The 19,249-nt window shown below is 44.4% G+C and overlaps 1 protein-coding gene across 3 annotated transcripts in view; it reads right to left on the bottom strand.

Annotated features, from left to right (window-relative positions):
- The window catches only part of LRRK1 (leucine rich repeat kinase 1), a 118,254-nt gene that overhangs the window by 51,300 nt on the left and 47,705 nt on the right, over positions 1–19,249 (bottom strand). For all 3 annotated transcript variants that reach the window (XM_006182666.3, XM_032469382.1, XM_032469383.1), the window contains exons 4-6: positions 16,748–16,919; positions 14,293–14,472; positions 13,726–13,874 (exon numbers count right to left, since the gene is read on the bottom strand). In XM_006182666.3, coding sequence (XP_006182728.2) covers positions 13,726–13,874; positions 14,293–14,472; positions 16,748–16,919 — 501 coding nt within the window. The remainder of the gene's footprint in view (positions 1–13,725; positions 13,875–14,292; positions 14,473–16,747; positions 16,920–19,249) is intronic.

Genomic DNA, 19,249 nt, shown 5'->3' with positions numbered 1-19,249 from the left:
TGGGGATCAGGAGGTGTCGCCTCACCTTCAGTAAGTGACTGACCAGTGTACCGAAGGGCGGCCAGGGGGCTGTGGGACTGCGGGAGACACAAGGTTGGTGGTCCTGGAGCTCAGAGAGCTCTATAAATCTTACGCCTGAGAGCCGGCCTCCTTTTGATGGTGGGTGTCATGAGGTCCGTCAAGGACCCCAGATTCTGCAGGCGGGCTGGCCTCTGCCTTCACACTCTCCTGCCACCACGACAAAGGGGGAGGGGCGCTCCCTGCTCTGCTTTCTCCCCGCTGGAGTCCACGGCCCTCCTCCCTCCTGTCGAAATCCTACTAATCCTGTAAGCTCTGGTGCAAGGACCACCGTCTTCACCTCCAACAAGGGTCTGCCTTATGGCCCCCAGTTACGTAACAGGGACATCATCTTGCTTAACCCGGGCCTGCACGTTCAGCAGTGGTGACTTGAGCACTGCCATGTACAGGCCAGCCTGTCAGGCACTGGGGTGGGTTGAAGATGCGGACACTGCAGAGGGAACCAACGTTCAGGGAGCTCATGGCTGGAAGGAAGAGCCGTGTGAATCGAACATGCATCGATCGCCCTAACCTCACGGGTTTCTTGGTTTGCATGGACTAAGAGCATGTGATGTTGACCACAAAGCAAGGAAAGAACACGTGTAGGGAAGCATCCTGGGCATCTTTGGGGGGCGCTGTTGATCAGAAGTAAATCATCAATGAGAAGTGAGTGGCTGTGTGTGCCACTGAGTTCCCCAGACATGAGAACAAGGAGGAAGCAAATATCACCCACCAGTTCCTAAAATCGAGCTCTTTCTAGGTCTTACACCCACCCGAGTTTCTACAGAGTTGAAGTCTATGAAAGTCAAGCCCTGGGAGAAGTTGTAAAAAGCAGAAGTCTGCAAACACGAGGATACGCGCGGAATAGAGACATGCTTGTGAGAAGATTTCTGGGCTGGATGGTGGTTGGAAAGACAGGGAAGGTTTCTACTTGGCCTTGGGGCAGTTTGAAAACTTTCATTTACAAAAGTCATTTTCCTTTTGGTGCACAAACATGAGAGGGTGCCCAGGTGTTTCCAAAGCGGCGGCGAAGAAGGAAGGAGGGCGTATGCACAGCGCACCTGACACTGAAACTTGGCCGGGCAAGCCCTGGGGCCCTCCGTGTTTATTTGTGTGTAGTCCTGACAGCACCACGACAGACCTGGTTCTGAGTGGGAGAAGCCAGCCATCGTAGAATTAAATCCATGCACACTGCGCTGCGAAATCAAAGACAGCTGGATGTGGAGAGCCCACCAGTGCGACAGGATTAGTCTCTTCAGTCGAGAACATGTGTCAAAATGGGGGAGAAACATACAGGATGTTCTAACGTGTATTCACGAATCCTTGGCCCACATAAAACCCAAGCCTTTCTTTTTGTGGGTAAGCAAAGATTCCTGCTTGGTGGCAGAGGGTCGTCTTCTTGTTGAACCAGCCAGGAAGACAAGGGCCACCTTCTGAGATGTGAAGGAGCAGTCCGGGCACCAGGCAGCTGGAGGAGGGAAAAGCCAACGGGGCTCATCTGAAAGAAACCAACTCACTAAAAGGTCTGAAGAGCAAGCCCTAAGAAACCCCCAAAACAAAGATGCTCGGAGCAGCTGAGCCAGCCACAGAATCTGAAGACACATCCCAGGTCACCTGAGTGATGTCACTGCGGAAGGGGGTCTTTGCATGGATGCCAACAAGTTGGGGGTGGATTTCAAGCCTGCAAATGTTCTCCAGGAGCCCAGACCATCAGAGGGACACTCTAGGGAACAGGGATTCAGCTGGACAGGGGATCAGCACACTGGAGGCAGCCTCTGGCCCAGGCTCCTCGTGCAGGTGGGGGCTACGGCAGGTAAGAACTGATATGCCCGACATCCTCAGCCCAGAAAACTCTCCACGTGAGGCTTCCAGATGCCTACTGCTCGAGACCCTGCACCCTGGCAGGGACCGGCTCTCAAGGAGGGAAGGGGCATTGAAAAGGGATGAGAAGGAGCCTGGTCCTCGACTGGCCATCTGCCTGTGATGTGAGGCGGCCTGGTGGGTGGACCAGGTCAAAGGCAATGGAGCAACGGCCCACCAGGATGGTGTGACGGACTGAACCATGTCCCTGCAAAAGAGAGGTACAAGCTGGGAAGCACCGAGGACTGCCAGCAACCACCACATGCTAGGAAGGGGCCACGAGGTCCTGCCCTGGAGCTGTGACAGGGAGCACGGCCCTGCCAACACCCGGATGTCAGACTGCCAGCTTCCAGAACTCCAGACAGTACATTTCTGTTATTTTAAGCCAACCAGTGTTTGGTACTTTGTTACGGCAGCACTGAGACAAATGGCAACAAGTCAAGTGAAGATGGGAGAGTCAAGACCTGAGAACACTGCATCACAGAAACCCACAGATTGGGGGAGGGTAGAGCTCAGTGGTAGAGCACCGGCTTAGCATGCATGAGGTCCTGGGTTCAGTCCCCAGCACCTCTATTGAAATAAATGAATAAATAACCCAATTATCCCCCCCACCCCAAAATCAAAAAGAAAAGTTTAAAAAAATTAAAAAATAAGAAACCCACGGATGAAGAAAGGAAAAGAAAGAAAGCCAGAAGGATGTCTCTTGAGATAAGTAGGTCAGAAATCTAATAAAGAAGTAAGGAGAAGGGCAGTAAAGCCAGTCATTAAATTAGGGAAAAGCCTGGGAGGACTCGATGGTGTAAAAGGAGAATTTCAGAAAAGACCCGAGAATACTTAAGGGAGTAAGAGAAGAGAGGAAAAAGAGAAAGGGGAGGACAGCTTCCTTCTGAACTCAGAAGGGAGATTAATGACATGACTCAATTATTAAACTAAATGACCAAGAGGAAGACAATGAAACGAGTTCTGACAAACGCATGCCTGCTAAAAATACTGTAAATGCCAGAGTTAGTAGCAGTTAGCTGTCAGTATAACTTAAACACACCCAGAAAAGGGAAACTATTACCAAGGAAGCCAGATCAATGAGAAATGTAAGCACAGAAATAACTTACAAGCAAGCCCATGATGGCATTTTATTTTAATTCTTTTTCGGTGGGGGAGGTAATTAAGTTTATTTACTTCATTAGTTTTCTTAATGGAGGTACCCCATGCATGCTGAGCATACGCTCTACCACTTGAGCTATATACCCTTCCCTCCCCATGATGGTATTTTAAACAGTCAACCCGGAACAGCCTGCTGCCTTCCAGGGCACACTCAAGCCTGAGCTCTGCGGAAGAACTTTCTGGAAGTTGAGCTGTGATCACATGATAACACCTTCCTGGTGACTCCGCGAAGCTCGCACAGAACTTTTTCAACGATGCTCACAGCAACTGTGTAAGGTTGGGCACTATTTGCACATGAAAAGCCTCAGCGAGATGACCTGTTTGAAGGTAAAAGAACCAGGCTCACGATTCAGGAGCCTGATGCTCCGTCTGGTCCCTTCCTACCCGGCACCATGCTCACATGGCTGTGGAATAGCTGACATGATTTCAAAGGCATGACGAGAGATGACCAAGCCACCTCGAAAGTGATAAAGACACTTAAACAACCATAACCCCCCAATACAACCAAGTTAATCTTTGTTGTTCCAGCCCAGGACAAAAATATGTAATAAATAAATTCATGAAAATTCAAGAAAAATATTAGCACCATACGACAGATCAGATAAAAAAAAAAAAAGAAAAGAAAAAAAGAATGAAGGAATGAAAAAGCTCCAGACTACAATAAGCATGGGAGATCACCAAATAGAAGGGGGCAGGAGAATGAGTTTTGTTTTCAAATCAGTATGAACTTGCACATAAATTGATTAGATTCTGGGTAAGAAGCAAAAGAGAAAGGAAAACAAGAGGGAAAAAAGGCAAGCCTCCTACGTATCTTCTCCCTGGACTAAGGCAAAGTGAAAGGAGAAACCAATGATGGGAGCAGAATTAAAAGGTGTCCAATTATTTGGAATTAAAAATACCCTTTCAAGTAATGCTTGGGTAGGAGAGAAACACTGGTTTACGGCAGCAGAATATATTTTTAGAACAACGAAAGAATCACAAGTAATGGGAAAAAAACCCACCCAACTCTTACCATAGTGACAAAAAGAAAAAAAAAATGAAGCATAATAAAGCAGCCCCACCCTGCTTAGAATGGAAACCTAAAAGAAAGCAAGAAAATGAAAACAAAATTAGACTAAAAATAGAAAAACCAAAAGGAAGCAAAAAAACCAAGGAGGCTGGTGAATCAAACCAATTCTAGAGTCTTCGGGAAAATAATAAAATTGATCATCAATTGACTGAATTAAAAATCAAAGAAAATGTACTTTAATAACCTAAGAATGAAAATGACAATCTAACAGCCGCTTCCAAAACAACGTTTAAGTTGTGGGAGAGGTCCTCAGCCAGAGTTCACCCGCCAGACAATGATGCGGAAATGAAAGATCGACTTCCAAAATAAAGAAGTCTCCAAGTCACACAAGAAGAGAAAAACCAAAATAATGTATAAAAGACAAACAAACAAGGGAAAAAACATAAGAATCACTTCCCCAAAGGCTCCTAATTCAATATAATTTTTTTCAACCAAATTTTCAAAGGAAAATAGTTTCTATATTACATACATGATTCCTTAACAGAGGACTCACTTCATTTTATGAGTCAAAATCAGTTACTTTGCAAGAGCCATGAAAATTCTAGGCCACTTATATGTATATACAGGGCTGTGAAAACCATAACAAAATCTTCTAGAATAGAAACCAACAACTAAACTCAAAAATTCAAGTTTTGCAACCAACCAGGATCTATACCAAGAAAACAGCACCGTGGTGGCTTATGGAAAACCACCAATCAGTACATTCTGTTAAAGCAAAGTGGCCTTCCTTTTATTATCTGGATGCCAAAACATTAATAAAACGTATCACTTTTTCTTCACTAAAATCCTTAAAAATAGGTACGTGGGGTTTAAAATCAACACTGGGCTTCCCCCGCCCCCCCCATCATTCCTTTTAAAAATAGGAAGTTTACAAGAAATCTCCCTTCACTAGTTCCAATGTAAGAATTGTGCCAATAGCTATTTGAGAGAGGGAGAGAAAAGCAAGAAATAAAAATACTGTCTTTGCAGTTACTAAGACTTAACTCACTGTTGAGAGAACTTTGTTTCCTCAACTGTTAAATGAAAACAAAAATTTCTGCCTCCCAGGATTGCATAGAAGATTAAAGTGGAATGTTTGGCAACGTACTTTGTTAGCCATGAAGTTCTATGTAAACGGAAGTTTACTGCATATTTAAGACTTTATCCATCCATCCATCCATCCAAGCAACCATCTACTCCTCCTGTTCCAGGCTCTAGACTGAGGCGCAAACACAAAATGAGCAAATTTGGACAAATCCCTGCCCTGGAGAAGCTTCCAGTTAAATGGGGGAATTGACATTAAACAAGAATGTCCCCCAAACCAACAACCCCACACTTAATGTTAAGTGCTATGAATAAAATGGCAGGAGCCTCTAAAAGATGGACGGGGGTGTCTGACCAGGCCTGTGGGTTAAGGAAGGCCTTCCCGAGGATGCTGTGTGGGGCTGAGATGCGGAGGCAGCACTGGCATCAAGGAGAAGTGATGTCCTGAGGGCTGAGGGGACAGGCACGCTCTCTTCTGGCCACAGGATGTCCAGCCTGCAGGGACCACATGGGCAGCAGGGACACTTGGGTTTCTTGCCCCTAGTTTCTTATTATAAATAGCAGTGCTTTGAGCAGTGCAATGGTGGCAATTACTTTTTTTTTTCTTCTTTTGAATTATGTCCTAGAGGTATCTTTCAGGAAGGAAATACCAGATTCAGAACTGTTCTCTGGGAGAAAAGAGTTTTACAGCTTTTGTCACATGATGCCAATTACTTTCCACACATATGGAACCAATTTATAGTGCCAGCAGCAAGGCCCTGGTGCCCCTCTCTCTTTGACCCTGCCAAGTGTCTTACTCAGCATTTATATTAATTTTTGCTAGTTTAATAGGTATGTGACACTACTTTCAAGTCATTTTAATTTGAATTTCTGTAAATTACCAATAAGGTCATACATGTTTCCAGGCCATGATTTACTGTCTGTGTTTTCTCATGTGTAAATTAACTGTTCATTTCTCTTAACTCCTTACTCTTGTGGCTCTGGCTTGGGCGCTGCTGAGTCCGAGCATCTGAACATAATCTATAAACACGGACTGAGTTCAATTCAACGATCAACTGACATATAATTGCCTCAGTGATCTCTTTGGGATTTCAGTCTCTGTCAGTTCTTTTTTCCTCAAGTCTCTTCTACTATTTCTTTTTTACATTTCTTTTTAAAATTGTGTTTTACTGTATTAGTGTAGGATAGTAAAACTGTATTCTATTACATTACAATATTTTACCATAAATAACTTTGACATTTGTCTTATTTGTGGTTATGTGTCTTTATATGTCTTTACATATCTTTAAAATTTTGAAATGCGATCACTTTCTTTTATAACTGGCATGAATGTGCTTTTTAAAAATACATTCTCATGAGTTTCCAGGGATTAACTTTTACATGTCGGGAATTTATCTGCATCCCTCTGAATATTCTTGTCCATGCTGACAGCCAACAGTTTCAATGACAAATGCTGATGTTTCTTCTCCTCTTGTTTTTTTCTTGTGTTTTCTAGTTTGTCACACAAGTTCAAATAATAATTTCGTTATGTCTGCATCTCTATTAATCATTCTCTCCATTTTTAACTAAATACAACTGGTTTACAGAATTGCACCTTCCTATTACGTTTTGTGGTCCAGTGGGACCGTCGGCCGTGAACACTGACCTGAAAGATGATACAGGGCAGTCGCTCACCTGCTCCACCCTGGGACCCTCCCTGACCGTTCTCAGGTTCTAAGAAGCACTGACCGTATGGGAAGCATCACAGAGGTGATTCTGTTCCGCAGGGAAAGCATGTGAACAGGGCGTGGGGGCGGGGAAAGACTTGGTACTTGGGAACTCAAGAAAACAGACACCTGAAGAATAATCGGCTACATTCTTGGGCACGGGAAGAGTGGAGCTGATGGAAGAGGCCTGGGACAGTCCTGAGTCTGATCTCACGACTCTCAGAGGGCAGCTGAAGCCTTCTCTTCCTGTCACACAAGTGAGTGGTGAAAGGCTGGACCACGGGCGTTCAGTCTGCTTCTAGCGCTGCCTCTTACAGGCCAGGGCCTTGCTGCCCCAGAGACTTAATTCTGGGGAGTCCAGTTCCTCCATCTGCTATGAGACTGCACCCCGCAGTGAGGAGGGGGAGAGAGGAACCGAGAAGGTGCAAGGTGCGTGTGTAGAAATGCTCTGGAAAGCGTAAAATTCTTGAATTAGACCCTTGTGCTAAATGTTAGTCTTAACCGGGGACAGGATGCTTTCCACAGGTCTCAGGGTCCCTTGGGAAAGACTGTTGACCCACAGTGCACCAGGTGCCCTGGGGAGCACGCAGCCCCTCCTCAGCGGCTCCCGAAGTCCCTGGCAAAGACTGACCAGTACGTGCTGCATCCTCCCCCTTCCGAGCATCCCACATTTGCAAATCATCAGACCCACCAGATCACAGGGAAGGAGAAGGGCTGCTTCAGCTCCCAAAATATGCAGCCAGGAAGTCTGTGCTCGGGCACAGGCAAAGGCACCTGAATGGCCGGTCTCCCGGAATTTTTAAGGTATATCATAAGTCAGAGCTGATCCCAAAAGTGTAGGTAATAATAATAATAGTAGTAGTAGTAGTAGTAGTAGTAGTAGTAGTAGTAATAAATGATGTTCTCTACGTTAGCTGCAAGATTTGAAATCATGAGGGACTTTTACAAGGACATTAATAATTTCCCAATTGAGCTGTTTCAAAATCAATTTCAGCTCTTGTCTCCTCCCACACTGCAAACAGCCCTCTCACTGCTGGATGGGGACAAACACCATAGTTAGTCCAGGACCTGCTTAGGCCTCTCCTGCCACTTCTGTTTTCCTGCTCCTTCCTGAGTGTGCCAACATCAAAGTGTTATTTCTTATGGCAACAGAGCAAACACTGACAGCACCGTCACCACGAACACCGGCTGTCTCACTGAACATTCAGGCGAGGGTTTGGCGGCTTTCCAGAGGGGCACCCACGAGCCAGAGCCAGGAGTGGCTTTGGCCAGGTCTGATCTGGCTTCGCCTGTAGCTCTTTCAAAAGTGTGTCCAGCCCACGTGGTGTGGGCTCTCAAGACCTTCTTGCCAAACACCAGCAAAACCTAACTGAGAAGCCGGCCGCTGCCAGTGGAAAATCAACGTGGGCTTCTCAGCGGTTTCCCATCTGCAGGCATGGACAGGTTCTGGCAGCCTGAGAACAAGGCGATGCCTGACACAGAGGCGTGGTGAACCAGGACCAGCCGTGGCTCCCACGGAAGCAGCAATTACATTAAAAAATACCAACCAGCTGATGGGGGAAGCAGAGCAAAAACACCAAAAAAACAAGATGACCACTTCAGCAAGGTTACTGCCACGAATGCCAGCAGTCAAGGGAGTTGTCGGGCTGGGTACACATGGCAGCAACACGCCCTTTTTACGTCTACCTTTGTCTGATATTCTGAATCAAAAATGCCAATTCGATCCCACTGCACACCTGGAAAGGTAGGAGCACTTACCTCTGGTTCCAGGGTCATTGTTCCTGACTGCTGGACCCCTCTGGGCTAACCCTCTCTCTTCTGCCCGCAGCACAGAAGGACAGTGCTGTCGTAGGTTAGAGATCACGGGAGCTAGACACACCCACTGCAACCCTGACTTTGAAATTCACTTGAATAATAATAATAAAAAAATACCACCTGCTTTGGGGAAGCTCAAGGAGTCCTTATGACTCAGGCTGCACTATATGTAATTTCACTTTCTGTATCCAAAAGGGCCACAGAAAAGAAAAGCAACATTGTCTTTTCTTTGTCTTCTCATTCGTGGAACACAATAGTAATTTCCAAGCTCTTTCCCTATCTTGGTGAGGGTAGCAGGAGTTACCCGTGGAGAAGGTCACAGACACAGATGTCAACCACTTCTGCTTTTACCCTTAAGCCAAGAAAATGAAAGTCACCGGCTTTCAACCTCAGGTGCGCACTGGAATCACCAGGGGAGTTTTGAAAACTACTGATTTGGGTCCCCATCCCAAAGATTCAGATTTAGCTAGTATACAGTGTGGCCTGGGCCTTGGGATTTTAAAAAGCCCCCAGGGATTCCAATTACACAAAAATGTGAGAACCACTGCTCTACATGAAAGATGGGGGAGGCACAGCTCAGGAATCATGAAATGAGAAAATCCCCCAGGTTAAAGAGACTCAGGTTCTGGTCTGAGCGTCACTGCTGAGTATCTTCTATTCTTGGACAAGTAACAGAATGTCTCGAAACCTCAATATTTTCTTCTGTTAAACAGATTATATTCCTCCCATTTCTTTCTGAGATGTTATACAGATCAAATATGATAAGAAAGTGCTGGGGGAAACACCAGACACCAAACACTGTTACACGTAAGGAGTAGGTGATCATGATTTCCTCTCGCGATGTGAGGCTGATTTAATGATTAATGTTTATTGAGCACTTACTATGTGCCAGGCCCCAGGCTAAGGTGCACAGCTGGCCTCCAAGGTGGATACTGTAATTACCCCTGTTTATGACTGAGACCAGCCAAGGCTCAGAGAGGTAACATGATAAGGAAAATAGAATATCAGTGTTCTCTAGAAACTAGGAAACCAGCAAAGGTAAGAAAAAAAATAAAAAGGAAATAGCAGCAAATATAATAAAAAAAGATGGGGGCAGTAAACCGACACGGCAGGTCTCACACAAATGTGAATTACTGGGTGGAGCCCTCTCTCAAAAGAGACGCTGTCAGATGGGAATGAAAACTGAATGCTGTTTACAAGATATACACCCAAGACAAAGAAAAAAAAAAAAAAACTAAAAGGCTGGGAAAACTCATACAAGATTGAGGCAAAGAAAAAGCAGTGTCACAAGGGGAGAGCAAACTCTGGAGGGCAGAAGCATCAGCAGGATTAAAGCGGATATTTGATATCATGAAATAGGTCCAAATGGGTCACAAGGCAATGTTCCAGGTACACAAAGCAAAAACTTCTAGAACTACATGAAGAACGAGATAAAAATCAATACATAGGGCAACCAAGACCCAGAGATGTTCAATAAGCAGGTAGAGGCCCTACAGCAGTGAGGCCTGGAGCCCAGACGAGAGCCAGGAGGTCTCAGGCCAGAGCTTTGCCTTAACCACAACATATCAACAAAACACTTAGTGAAGATGTCGCGAACGTTTTAGAGCAGATAAAAGCCAAAATGAATGAAGGAACAAACACAATCAATTGTAAAAACATAAAATCTACTGGTCCATTGATAGGACCTGATGGGTATAAATCCCCGACTGGTCTAATTAAATTCAGAAGAGAAAAAGTAAAACTGTTTCCCTCATAAATTGGCACCATAAATGGAAATATAACTACAGATATAGAAAAAAGAATTATCAAAAAGCGTAAACGTGATACACCATGATCGCAAATTCAAAAATCTAAAGGAAATGGATGATTTTCTACCAAATATAACCTCTTGAACTGCACATAAACAAAAGCAGACAACCTGAATTGACCAATGACTCCAAAAGAAGTCCAAAAATAAAGACCTGCTTTATCTAATTAACCTTTAACAATGAATCATTCATATGAAACTTCTCCAGATTATAATAAGATGAAAAGTTCCCCCAAGTCATTCTGAAAATCTAATGTAGCATTTATACCAAAATCTCATAAAGACAATAAAAATAGGAAATTATAGATCAATTCACCTATAAATATAGATGCAAAGTTATAAGGTAAAATATCAACAGATCAAATCCAGTGGTAAAAGCTCCAATTAGCATTTACTACAGGACTTCAAAGTTGGGTCAACATCTATTATCAACAAATAAAATTAGAAAAACTATGTGAATATATCCATAGCTGCCAAAAAGGGATAGGACAATACTCAGCAACCTTTCCTAATAAAAACTCTAAGCAAAAAGAAATACATGGAAACCACCTAAGTATTACAACTGTCTATCTACCAAAATTCTACAGCAAATGCCCATAAACTGCTGATGCCAAGACCTCGAAAACCAGGAACAAGAGAGATACATCTGCCCTTTTGCTGATGATCCAACTTTTGACATTTCTGGTGATACACACATAACCCATGAAATAAAGTAAGTTATATAAATATTAGAAAAGAGGAGACAAACATGCTTTGAATTTGCTGAGGACTTGATAATATATCTAAGAGGCTCAAGGAACTCCTCTAAAAACCACTAGAGTAGTTGGTAAGGGGACCGAATAAACACCTAAACAGAAGAGCTTTCCTCCATACCTGTAACAATAGGCTGGAAACGGGAAAGAACTACATATATTCCAACCAAACAGGGGCAAAATAATCACAGGGAAACAAAATAGGTCCAGGAAACCTTTAGGAGGAAAACGGTAAGATCCCATCAAAGAACACAAATGCTGTACAAACAAAAGAGAGTTGCCATGGGGAATGCACAACACGGAGGAACAGACGTCTAGTAACAGTCGAGATGTTTTTGGAAAAAAAGAAAATAAGGAGTAAAAAACTTGCATTCACAGACTGTAAGGTTGACACGAAATGCCCACAATCAAAGCAGTATGACATTGGAACAGAAACAGACGAGTAGGCAAGTGGACCAGAGCAGAGAATCCCAAAATGTACACAGGTATACAGTAGGGGGAAATGGCAACAGAGGCATTTCAATTCAGAGGGAAAAGGAAGCTTTGTTTTATAAATTGTGCTGGAATAATTGATCATCTATCTAGAAGGGCTTAAAGCTAGACTCCCTCCCTCATGCTACATATCAAATAAATACCAGAAAAATGAAAGCTTAAAGTGTAAAAAAAAAAATAATAAAAACAGTGTAAGAGACTCTAGGAGAATGTTTACATAAAACTGAGATGGAAATAACCTTCTTGTATAACCCAAATGCCATCAAGGAAAATACAGGCAAATTTGATTATATATTCTGATATTTTTGTTACAGCAAAAGATAACAGAAAAAAGAAAAATAGTGGGTTGGGGAAAGTATTGGGAACATATATGATAAACAAAGGCTTAATATCTCTAATGTAAGGAAAGGCACTCCAAAATAAGAAGGAAAAGCTGAGTAATCCTTTAGAAAGCTAACCAACAAACGGTAACAAGCAACTCACACAAGGGCTGATGCAAAAAATTTATGATGCTGTGAAAAGATATTCAATATTATTAATGACAGAAATGTGTTTTTTACATATATTCATTTTCATATTCTTTTTCATCATATGTTACTATAAGATATTGACTATAGTTCCCTGTGCTCTACAGTAGAAACTTGTTATTTATCTATTTTATATATATTAGTTAGTATCTGTAAATCTAGAACTCCCAATTTATCCTTTCCAATCCCCTTCCCCTTCGGTCATGATAAGTTTGTTTTCTATGTCTGTGAGTCTGTTTCTGTTTTGTAAATAAGTTTGTCTGTCTTTTTTTTTTTTTTAGATTCCACATATGAGCGATCTCATATGGTATTTTTCTTTCTCTTTCTGGCTTACTTCACTTAGAATGACAATCTCCAGGTCCATCCATGTTGCTGTGAATGGCATTGTTATTTTTTATGGCTGAGTAGTAGAGAGAAATGTGGACAGTAAAACAAGGAGATACCATTTTTACCCATCAGACTGATGAAAATTAAAAGCTCCTGAGTAGCTACTGCCAGCCAAGGTGTGGGGACAGAAACCCCCCTGTAATTCCGGTGAAAGTGTGAATCATCACAGCTTTTTGGGGAAGTGATTCCAAAGCAGTCGACCTTTAGAACTCTGATCTACACAAGCAGTGCCCTAGAAAATCACGCTCTGTTACACGGGCAAAAACCCAGAAATAATCCACGTGTCCACTGACAGGAGAAGGGCTTAGTCAACTAAACTACATTCACGCTATAGATTTAAGGCCTGTATTTAAAAGAACGAGTTGTAGCCACATTGATCTAGAGGGACTCAGTGACGGAAGACAAATTTAAAAAGCCAAGTTGAAGATAATGTCAATAATGCAATACTATTTTTGTTATTAAAATGTAAACTAACTAGAACTAATTCCTATATCCCCCCCCCCAGTTTTACTGAGATATAACTGACATGTAACATTGTGTACTTTAAGGTGTACAATTACATATTGCAATTACAGATTGCAAACATTTATATACAGCAAAATGATTACCACCTGAGTGTTAGCTAATCCCTGCACTGTGCCACCTAATTACCATTTCTATTTCATGGTGAGAACATTTAAGATTTATCCTCTTGGAAATTTTCAGGCATATAATACAATATTATTAACTATAATCACCATGCTGTACATTAAATCTCCAGAACTTACTCAGCTTATAGCTGAAGTTTGTACACTATGAACAGCAGCTCCCTATTTGCTCCACCCACTGAGGTCTTGGAAAACCATCCACTCTGTTTCTATGGTTCAGCTTTTTTAGATTCTACAAATAAGTGAAAACATACAGTATTAGTCTTTCCCTGTCTGATTTCTTTCACTTAGCACAATGCCCTTGAAGTCCATCCATGGTCTTGCAAATAGCAGGATGTCCTTCTTTCTTGTGGCTGAAAAAAATGTCCCACTGTATACAGACACCACCTCTTCTTTATCTGTTCATCCACACGACTACTCACCATTTTTCCCGGACAACTGCTGGGCAAGGCACTCGCTTCAATGAAATACTTCCTAAGGAGATGCTTGCTGGGGTCAGGGCTGTCCAGCAAGATGTAGGAACAGAAAAAGGCCCCATGCCGAAGCAGGAAGATGGCAATGTCCTCATTCCCTACAGGACAGAAAGCAGAGAGCTCAGGGCATTGGATGCAGGTGCATCACAGGGGTCCAAAACGGCAGACGCCCACGGGGGAAATGGAAACAAAAAGTGTACTGGTGCTGGTTGAACTTCTCTGTTACCTCCCTTGAGGTGCCAGGTTCCCGTCAGCGAGGGACTCTGCCCTTTAGAGTGCCTCCTAGGACGCTCCCACTTGCCACAGCTGGCCTGGCCACTGAAATCCCCTTGCAGGAGTGGGTGGGGGAAGGAGGAAGGTGGAAGCAGGCAGACATTTCAAAAAAGAGGCAAAGGACAGGAGTTGCAGAAACCTTCCCATGGGCGATTTGAGAGCTGGAGGTGAGTGTGAAGGACGGAAGGTCCCGCATCTCTGAAGCGCGGTGGTTCTCGTGGGCGGGGCAGACTGGGGACCCACCGGACTTGATGGCCGCGTACAGCGGCAGGCGCACGATGACAGGGAACTCGTTCTTCCTGACCGCATAGCTCTCCGGGTCGGCCCCGTGCGTCAGGACCAGGAGCTTCACCAGCGCCAGGTGCCCCCGCTGGCAGGCCAGGGCCAGCATCCAGTTCAGCAGCCGCTGGTGGCTGCAGGGACCTGGCAGGGATGACAGGATGAAGGGAAAGTGCCACTGGAGGGACAGGCTGTTCCCGCTCTGAAATCCCCTTTGACCTGAGCAAAATCACGCTGTCCTGTTTCCAGTGGCCAGTCGCTTTGGTCCAGTTGACAGTGTTTTTGAAAAAGTCCCTCTGAATCGCATATGACAGTTCCCCACATAGTTACAAGCCCACCTGCTTGGCAAATAATGCCAAGTGAGGAAAAGGCGCATTCAGAACAGCATGTGCAGTGTGATCGGCCCAGTAAAAAAAATCTATGTGTGGAAATAAGACTAGAAAGAATCAACGCAGTATTGCAGAATTATCTCTGGGTGGTCCAGCAGTGAACATCCCCTTACTGGCTTCTTCATCCTCAGCCCTGACCTCATCCCTAGAGCAGCATTACACACAGAAGTATGGGCTTTGGAGACAGGCAGCTTAGAGTAGAATACTTTCAGCTGCATCATCTTGGGCAAATTTCTTAGCCTCTCTGTGACTCAGTTTACTCACCAGTGAAATGGGAATAATAACACCTGTCCTTCCCAAGTGTAATGCGAGGATTACATGACAAAGTACACGTCAAGTGCCTGACTTGATAAACTGTCATCATGTCTGTCACTCATTATGTGATGTCATTATGTTCTTCGAGTAAGAACACCTTTCTGCATTTCCGAATTGTCTGTGATATACATATATTACTTTCATAAGTAAAAAAAAACTTTGATGAAAGAAAACGATTAGCCTAAAACTTAGAGAATTACTCCCTGAAAGAACCGCCTACTTAATTACAGGATGAAATAACATTTAACCCACTGAATGAACAGGGTTAGCGTGGGCTGAACTGTGACAATATCTTCAAGTTCAAAGCAGTGCGATGTCTCTGGGATCTTGCTGCCATGGAAAAATGACCTCATTCACCACATGGACACATCCCAATTGCATCACCGCACTGTCTCATTTTCAGAAGCGGAAAGTCCTCGGGAGCCAAAGTGCTCCGAAGCCTGGAGAGAGTGACCCTCCCCTCTGTGGTAGGAAATTGACCAGGAAATAGGGGTGAGGTCAGAATGGCAGCAATTAAAACCCAACACACAAAGCATCTGGCATCCTGCCCGGGCTGGAGCAGGTGCTGAGTAAGTGTCCCTTCTTCGCCTTCGACTGATAACTAAAACGAACAATTCAAAGGAAGTGGGCGGTGCATGAACAGAAGACAAATTGGTCCCTAACTCAGTTACTACCAGGATATGTGGGTATGAGAGGTCCAGTCGTCATGCTGGTGACTTTTGCTGAGGATGGAAGCATGGCAGGCTTAGGAAGCAGGCCCTATATTTCACAGTCATGATTTTTAAAGGAGGAAACTGAAGCTCAGAGAGATCTGGGAACTTGCCAAAGGTCCCACAGTTGGTAAATGGCAAAGTCAAGCCTTCAACCCTGCTATGTCTAAAACCAAAGGGTGCTCTCTTAACCATATTCTCTGAGGCCTGAATCCAGCAACACTCACCGAGCCTGGATTTGCACAGTGTCACCAATCTGAGGCTACAGTGGGAAATCAAAGGAGACCAGGACACCCTGAGTCTACCAGAGAAAAAATTACTTCCTACTCAAAAAGCAACATAGTCTGGTACAACCAGACAATGTCACATTACTCAGTGATTAAAAAAATATATATATATGAACTCTCAAGCCATGAAAAGACATAGAGGAAACTTGAATGCATATTGCTAAGTGAAAGAAGTCAATCTGAACAGGCTACACACTGTATCAATCCAACAATATGATCTTCTGGAAAAGGCAAAGCTACAGAGACAGTAAAGAGATCAGTGGTTCCTAGGGAATGGAGGAGAGAGGGAGGAGAAGGTAGAACGCGGGATTTTTAGGGCAGTGAAATGATTCTGCATGACACAGTCATGGTGGCTCTATGTTGTCACACATTTGTCCACACCCATAAATACACAACCCGAATGTAAACTACGGACTTCAGTTAGTAATAACACATCAATATTGGTTCATCAATTGTAACAGTTGTACTACATGCACACAAAAATGTAAATAATGAGAAGGAAACTGTTGGGGGAGGCGTGGCATGTGAGAATTCTTGGTACTTTCCCATCAGTTCTTCTGTAAACCTAAAACTGCTTTATCCTCGGATTTCTGGATCCCACGATTGGTAATGGTGTAAAGAAATAAACATTTTGGACTACAGCCCCCTCAAATGTCTGTCTGGTTTCTATGAAGAGGGTCTCCGGGAGGTGGTGAAGAGCCCGTGCCCTGGGATTTACCTGACAAGGACTCGAGTAATTCCTGCACGACATCCGTGTGCCCAAACTGTGCTGCCACCACGGCTGGGTTGTCGTCCGTGGGCTCCGTCGGCAGCTCCACCAGCCTCTGGGTGAGAAGATACCGGACGGTCTCCAGATCCCCATAGGCCGCTGAGATGCTCAGGAGCTGGCCCTGGTCAAAACAGAACAGGGACAGGACTTCAGCAAGTCAAGCACTGCTGGGAACTGCCCCCATAATCAACTCTAAATGCTTCACCACGTCCTGGGGCAAGACCACAGGTGTACTGTCCACACGTGGCTGTGGAGTCTTGGAACGTAACTCGTGCAGAGTGAGAGGTGCTGCGTAAAATCACACGTGGTTGCAAAGACTTTTAGTACAAAAAGGGTCTACTATCTTGTCAGTAACTTTTCTACTTGTTACATGTGGAAATGATCATCTTTAATATATTCTGCTGAAATAAAACAGAAGATGAAAATTACATCTTTCTGTTTCCTTTTTTAATGTGACTACTAGAACATTTGAGATTGTAAATGGCTCATTCTGTTTCTTTGGAACCGCACTGCACTCGGCCACAAGCTTCATGAGGATGGGGACAGTGTCGTAGCCCCACTTGGCACACAGCTGGCGCCCAGTACCCTCACGAAGAGAAGGTAGCCAGGCTCTCTGAAGGACCACCCTACCAGTTATCCATAAATGGATGTGACAGGCGAGGAGACTCCACAGACCTGAAACCAGAGGTAAAGATCTTCAAGCAACATGACACAGGATTCTCAACTTGGTAGCCCGGAGGAAAAGCTTAGGGTGGGAATTGGACCTAAGCCTGAGTTTCGCACATTCCAGTCATTCTGACATTTAAGGGCTCTATGAGGTGGGCAGTATATGAAACCATAGACAAGGACAGGAAGGTTCAGAGAGGTTTCATCACTTGTCCAAGATCACACAGCTAGTAAGTGGCTGTCGTAGACTGATTGTAAAAATGGCCCTGTCTTTTCACGAGCGCCATGAGTCTGCTGAAAGGGTGCTCAGATGAACGCTGGACTGGCGTGTGCGGTGGTTTGACTGCGTGACTGAAACTTTAAGTCCTCCTGGAACTTGGCTGCTTCCCATGGACTCGGGCATCAGCTTTGTTCAAGGAAGCAGATGCAGAAACCAAGCTGGAATAAGGCAGCCGGTACCACTGTCGACATTTACTGAGGACCTGCTGTGTGTAAGAAGCTGGACAGAACACTGAGGATGCCAGGGTGATTTCTGACCTCCACGAGTTTACAATTAAATCAGGAATTTACACACACAGCCACCAACAACCATATTTTGCTTGCTGAGTAGTTTAGAAAACAAGTGTCTCTGGAGATCACTTTAGGGTGGGATGGGCAGGGATGGGTCAACGGACTCCCAGAGATGGAAACTGATATTTACCACGGCCTCATCAAGTGCCAGAAGCTGTATTGGCTATTTTATTTAATTGATTGCGTTTAATTCAGTTTCTAAACAGGAATGTACCTGTATTTCCATCACGTGGGTGTGGAAACTCCCTTGCCCGCACGTAGGGAGTTTAGGATCAGCAAAACTACCCAGGATTTGAACTGGAGTCTGTCTGGCTTCAGAGCCCTTGTTCTCTCCATTCCATCCAAGACGTCCCGGGAAACAGGGGTTTGGGAGGGGAGCTTGGGTTCTGCAAGTAGAGAATGGGCTGACACTTGAGGCGTGCCGATGGGTAAGGTAAGGGACGGTCTAACGGACTGGCAGAGAGTCGCATGTTCAATATTCTGCCCAGAGCGGGGCCCACTAGCCCGGCCATTCCAGGAAAGCACTTACATTAGGGAGAAAAGCCACAGGGATTGATTAAGTGATTTACCGCACACAGCCGTCTAGATCCCAGTTGGTAAGAGGTTTCTAAGCACTATCCTTTCAAGGTAGTAAGTGATGTCACAGGAACCAGCCCAACACCAAGAGGGAACCAGAGGGCCAGAAGGGTCAGGGCTGGTTCTCTGGCGAGGGACAGCCTGGGAGGCTCTACAGTACGCGTTTATTTTAATTCAAACAGCCTAGACAAGCATGAAATAAAAGGAGGCCCCCTTCTATGCGTCTACCTCCCAGCCAGCCCCTGCAAAGGAAGCCGCTCTCACCCAGCCTTCCAAAACATGTCTACCCACCCATACACATGGATAATCCAAGTGAAACCAAATGCCTTTTCACTTTGTTCATTGTAACTATGTACTGGCACCTACAGAAAAGTACAAATGTATGTGTCCAGTTTCATGAACTGCCACTAAGTGAACAGATCCGTGTAAGGGGCACTGAGACCAAGGGACAGGAGATGACCTGTATCCACAAGTCCCCTACTGCTCGTTCTAGTCACTGTCCTACCTGGAGTAACCACCATCCTGACTTCAGACACCACGTATTCGTTTTTGCCAGTTTCTAAACATCATAAGCTTGGAATTATACTTCACTTAATTTTTAAAAACTCTTGGCTTTGAAATAACAGGTTCACAAGAAGT

The sequence above is a fragment of the Camelus ferus genome, chromosome 27, assembly GCF_009834535.1.
Source record: "Camelus ferus isolate YT-003-E chromosome 27, BCGSAC_Cfer_1.0, whole genome shotgun sequence".
Taxonomy (NCBI): Eukaryota; Metazoa; Chordata; class Mammalia; order Artiodactyla; family Camelidae; genus Camelus; species Camelus ferus.
The sequence above is the reverse complement of the archived record's forward strand: the minus strand, read 5'-3'. Positions and strand labels throughout refer to the sequence as shown.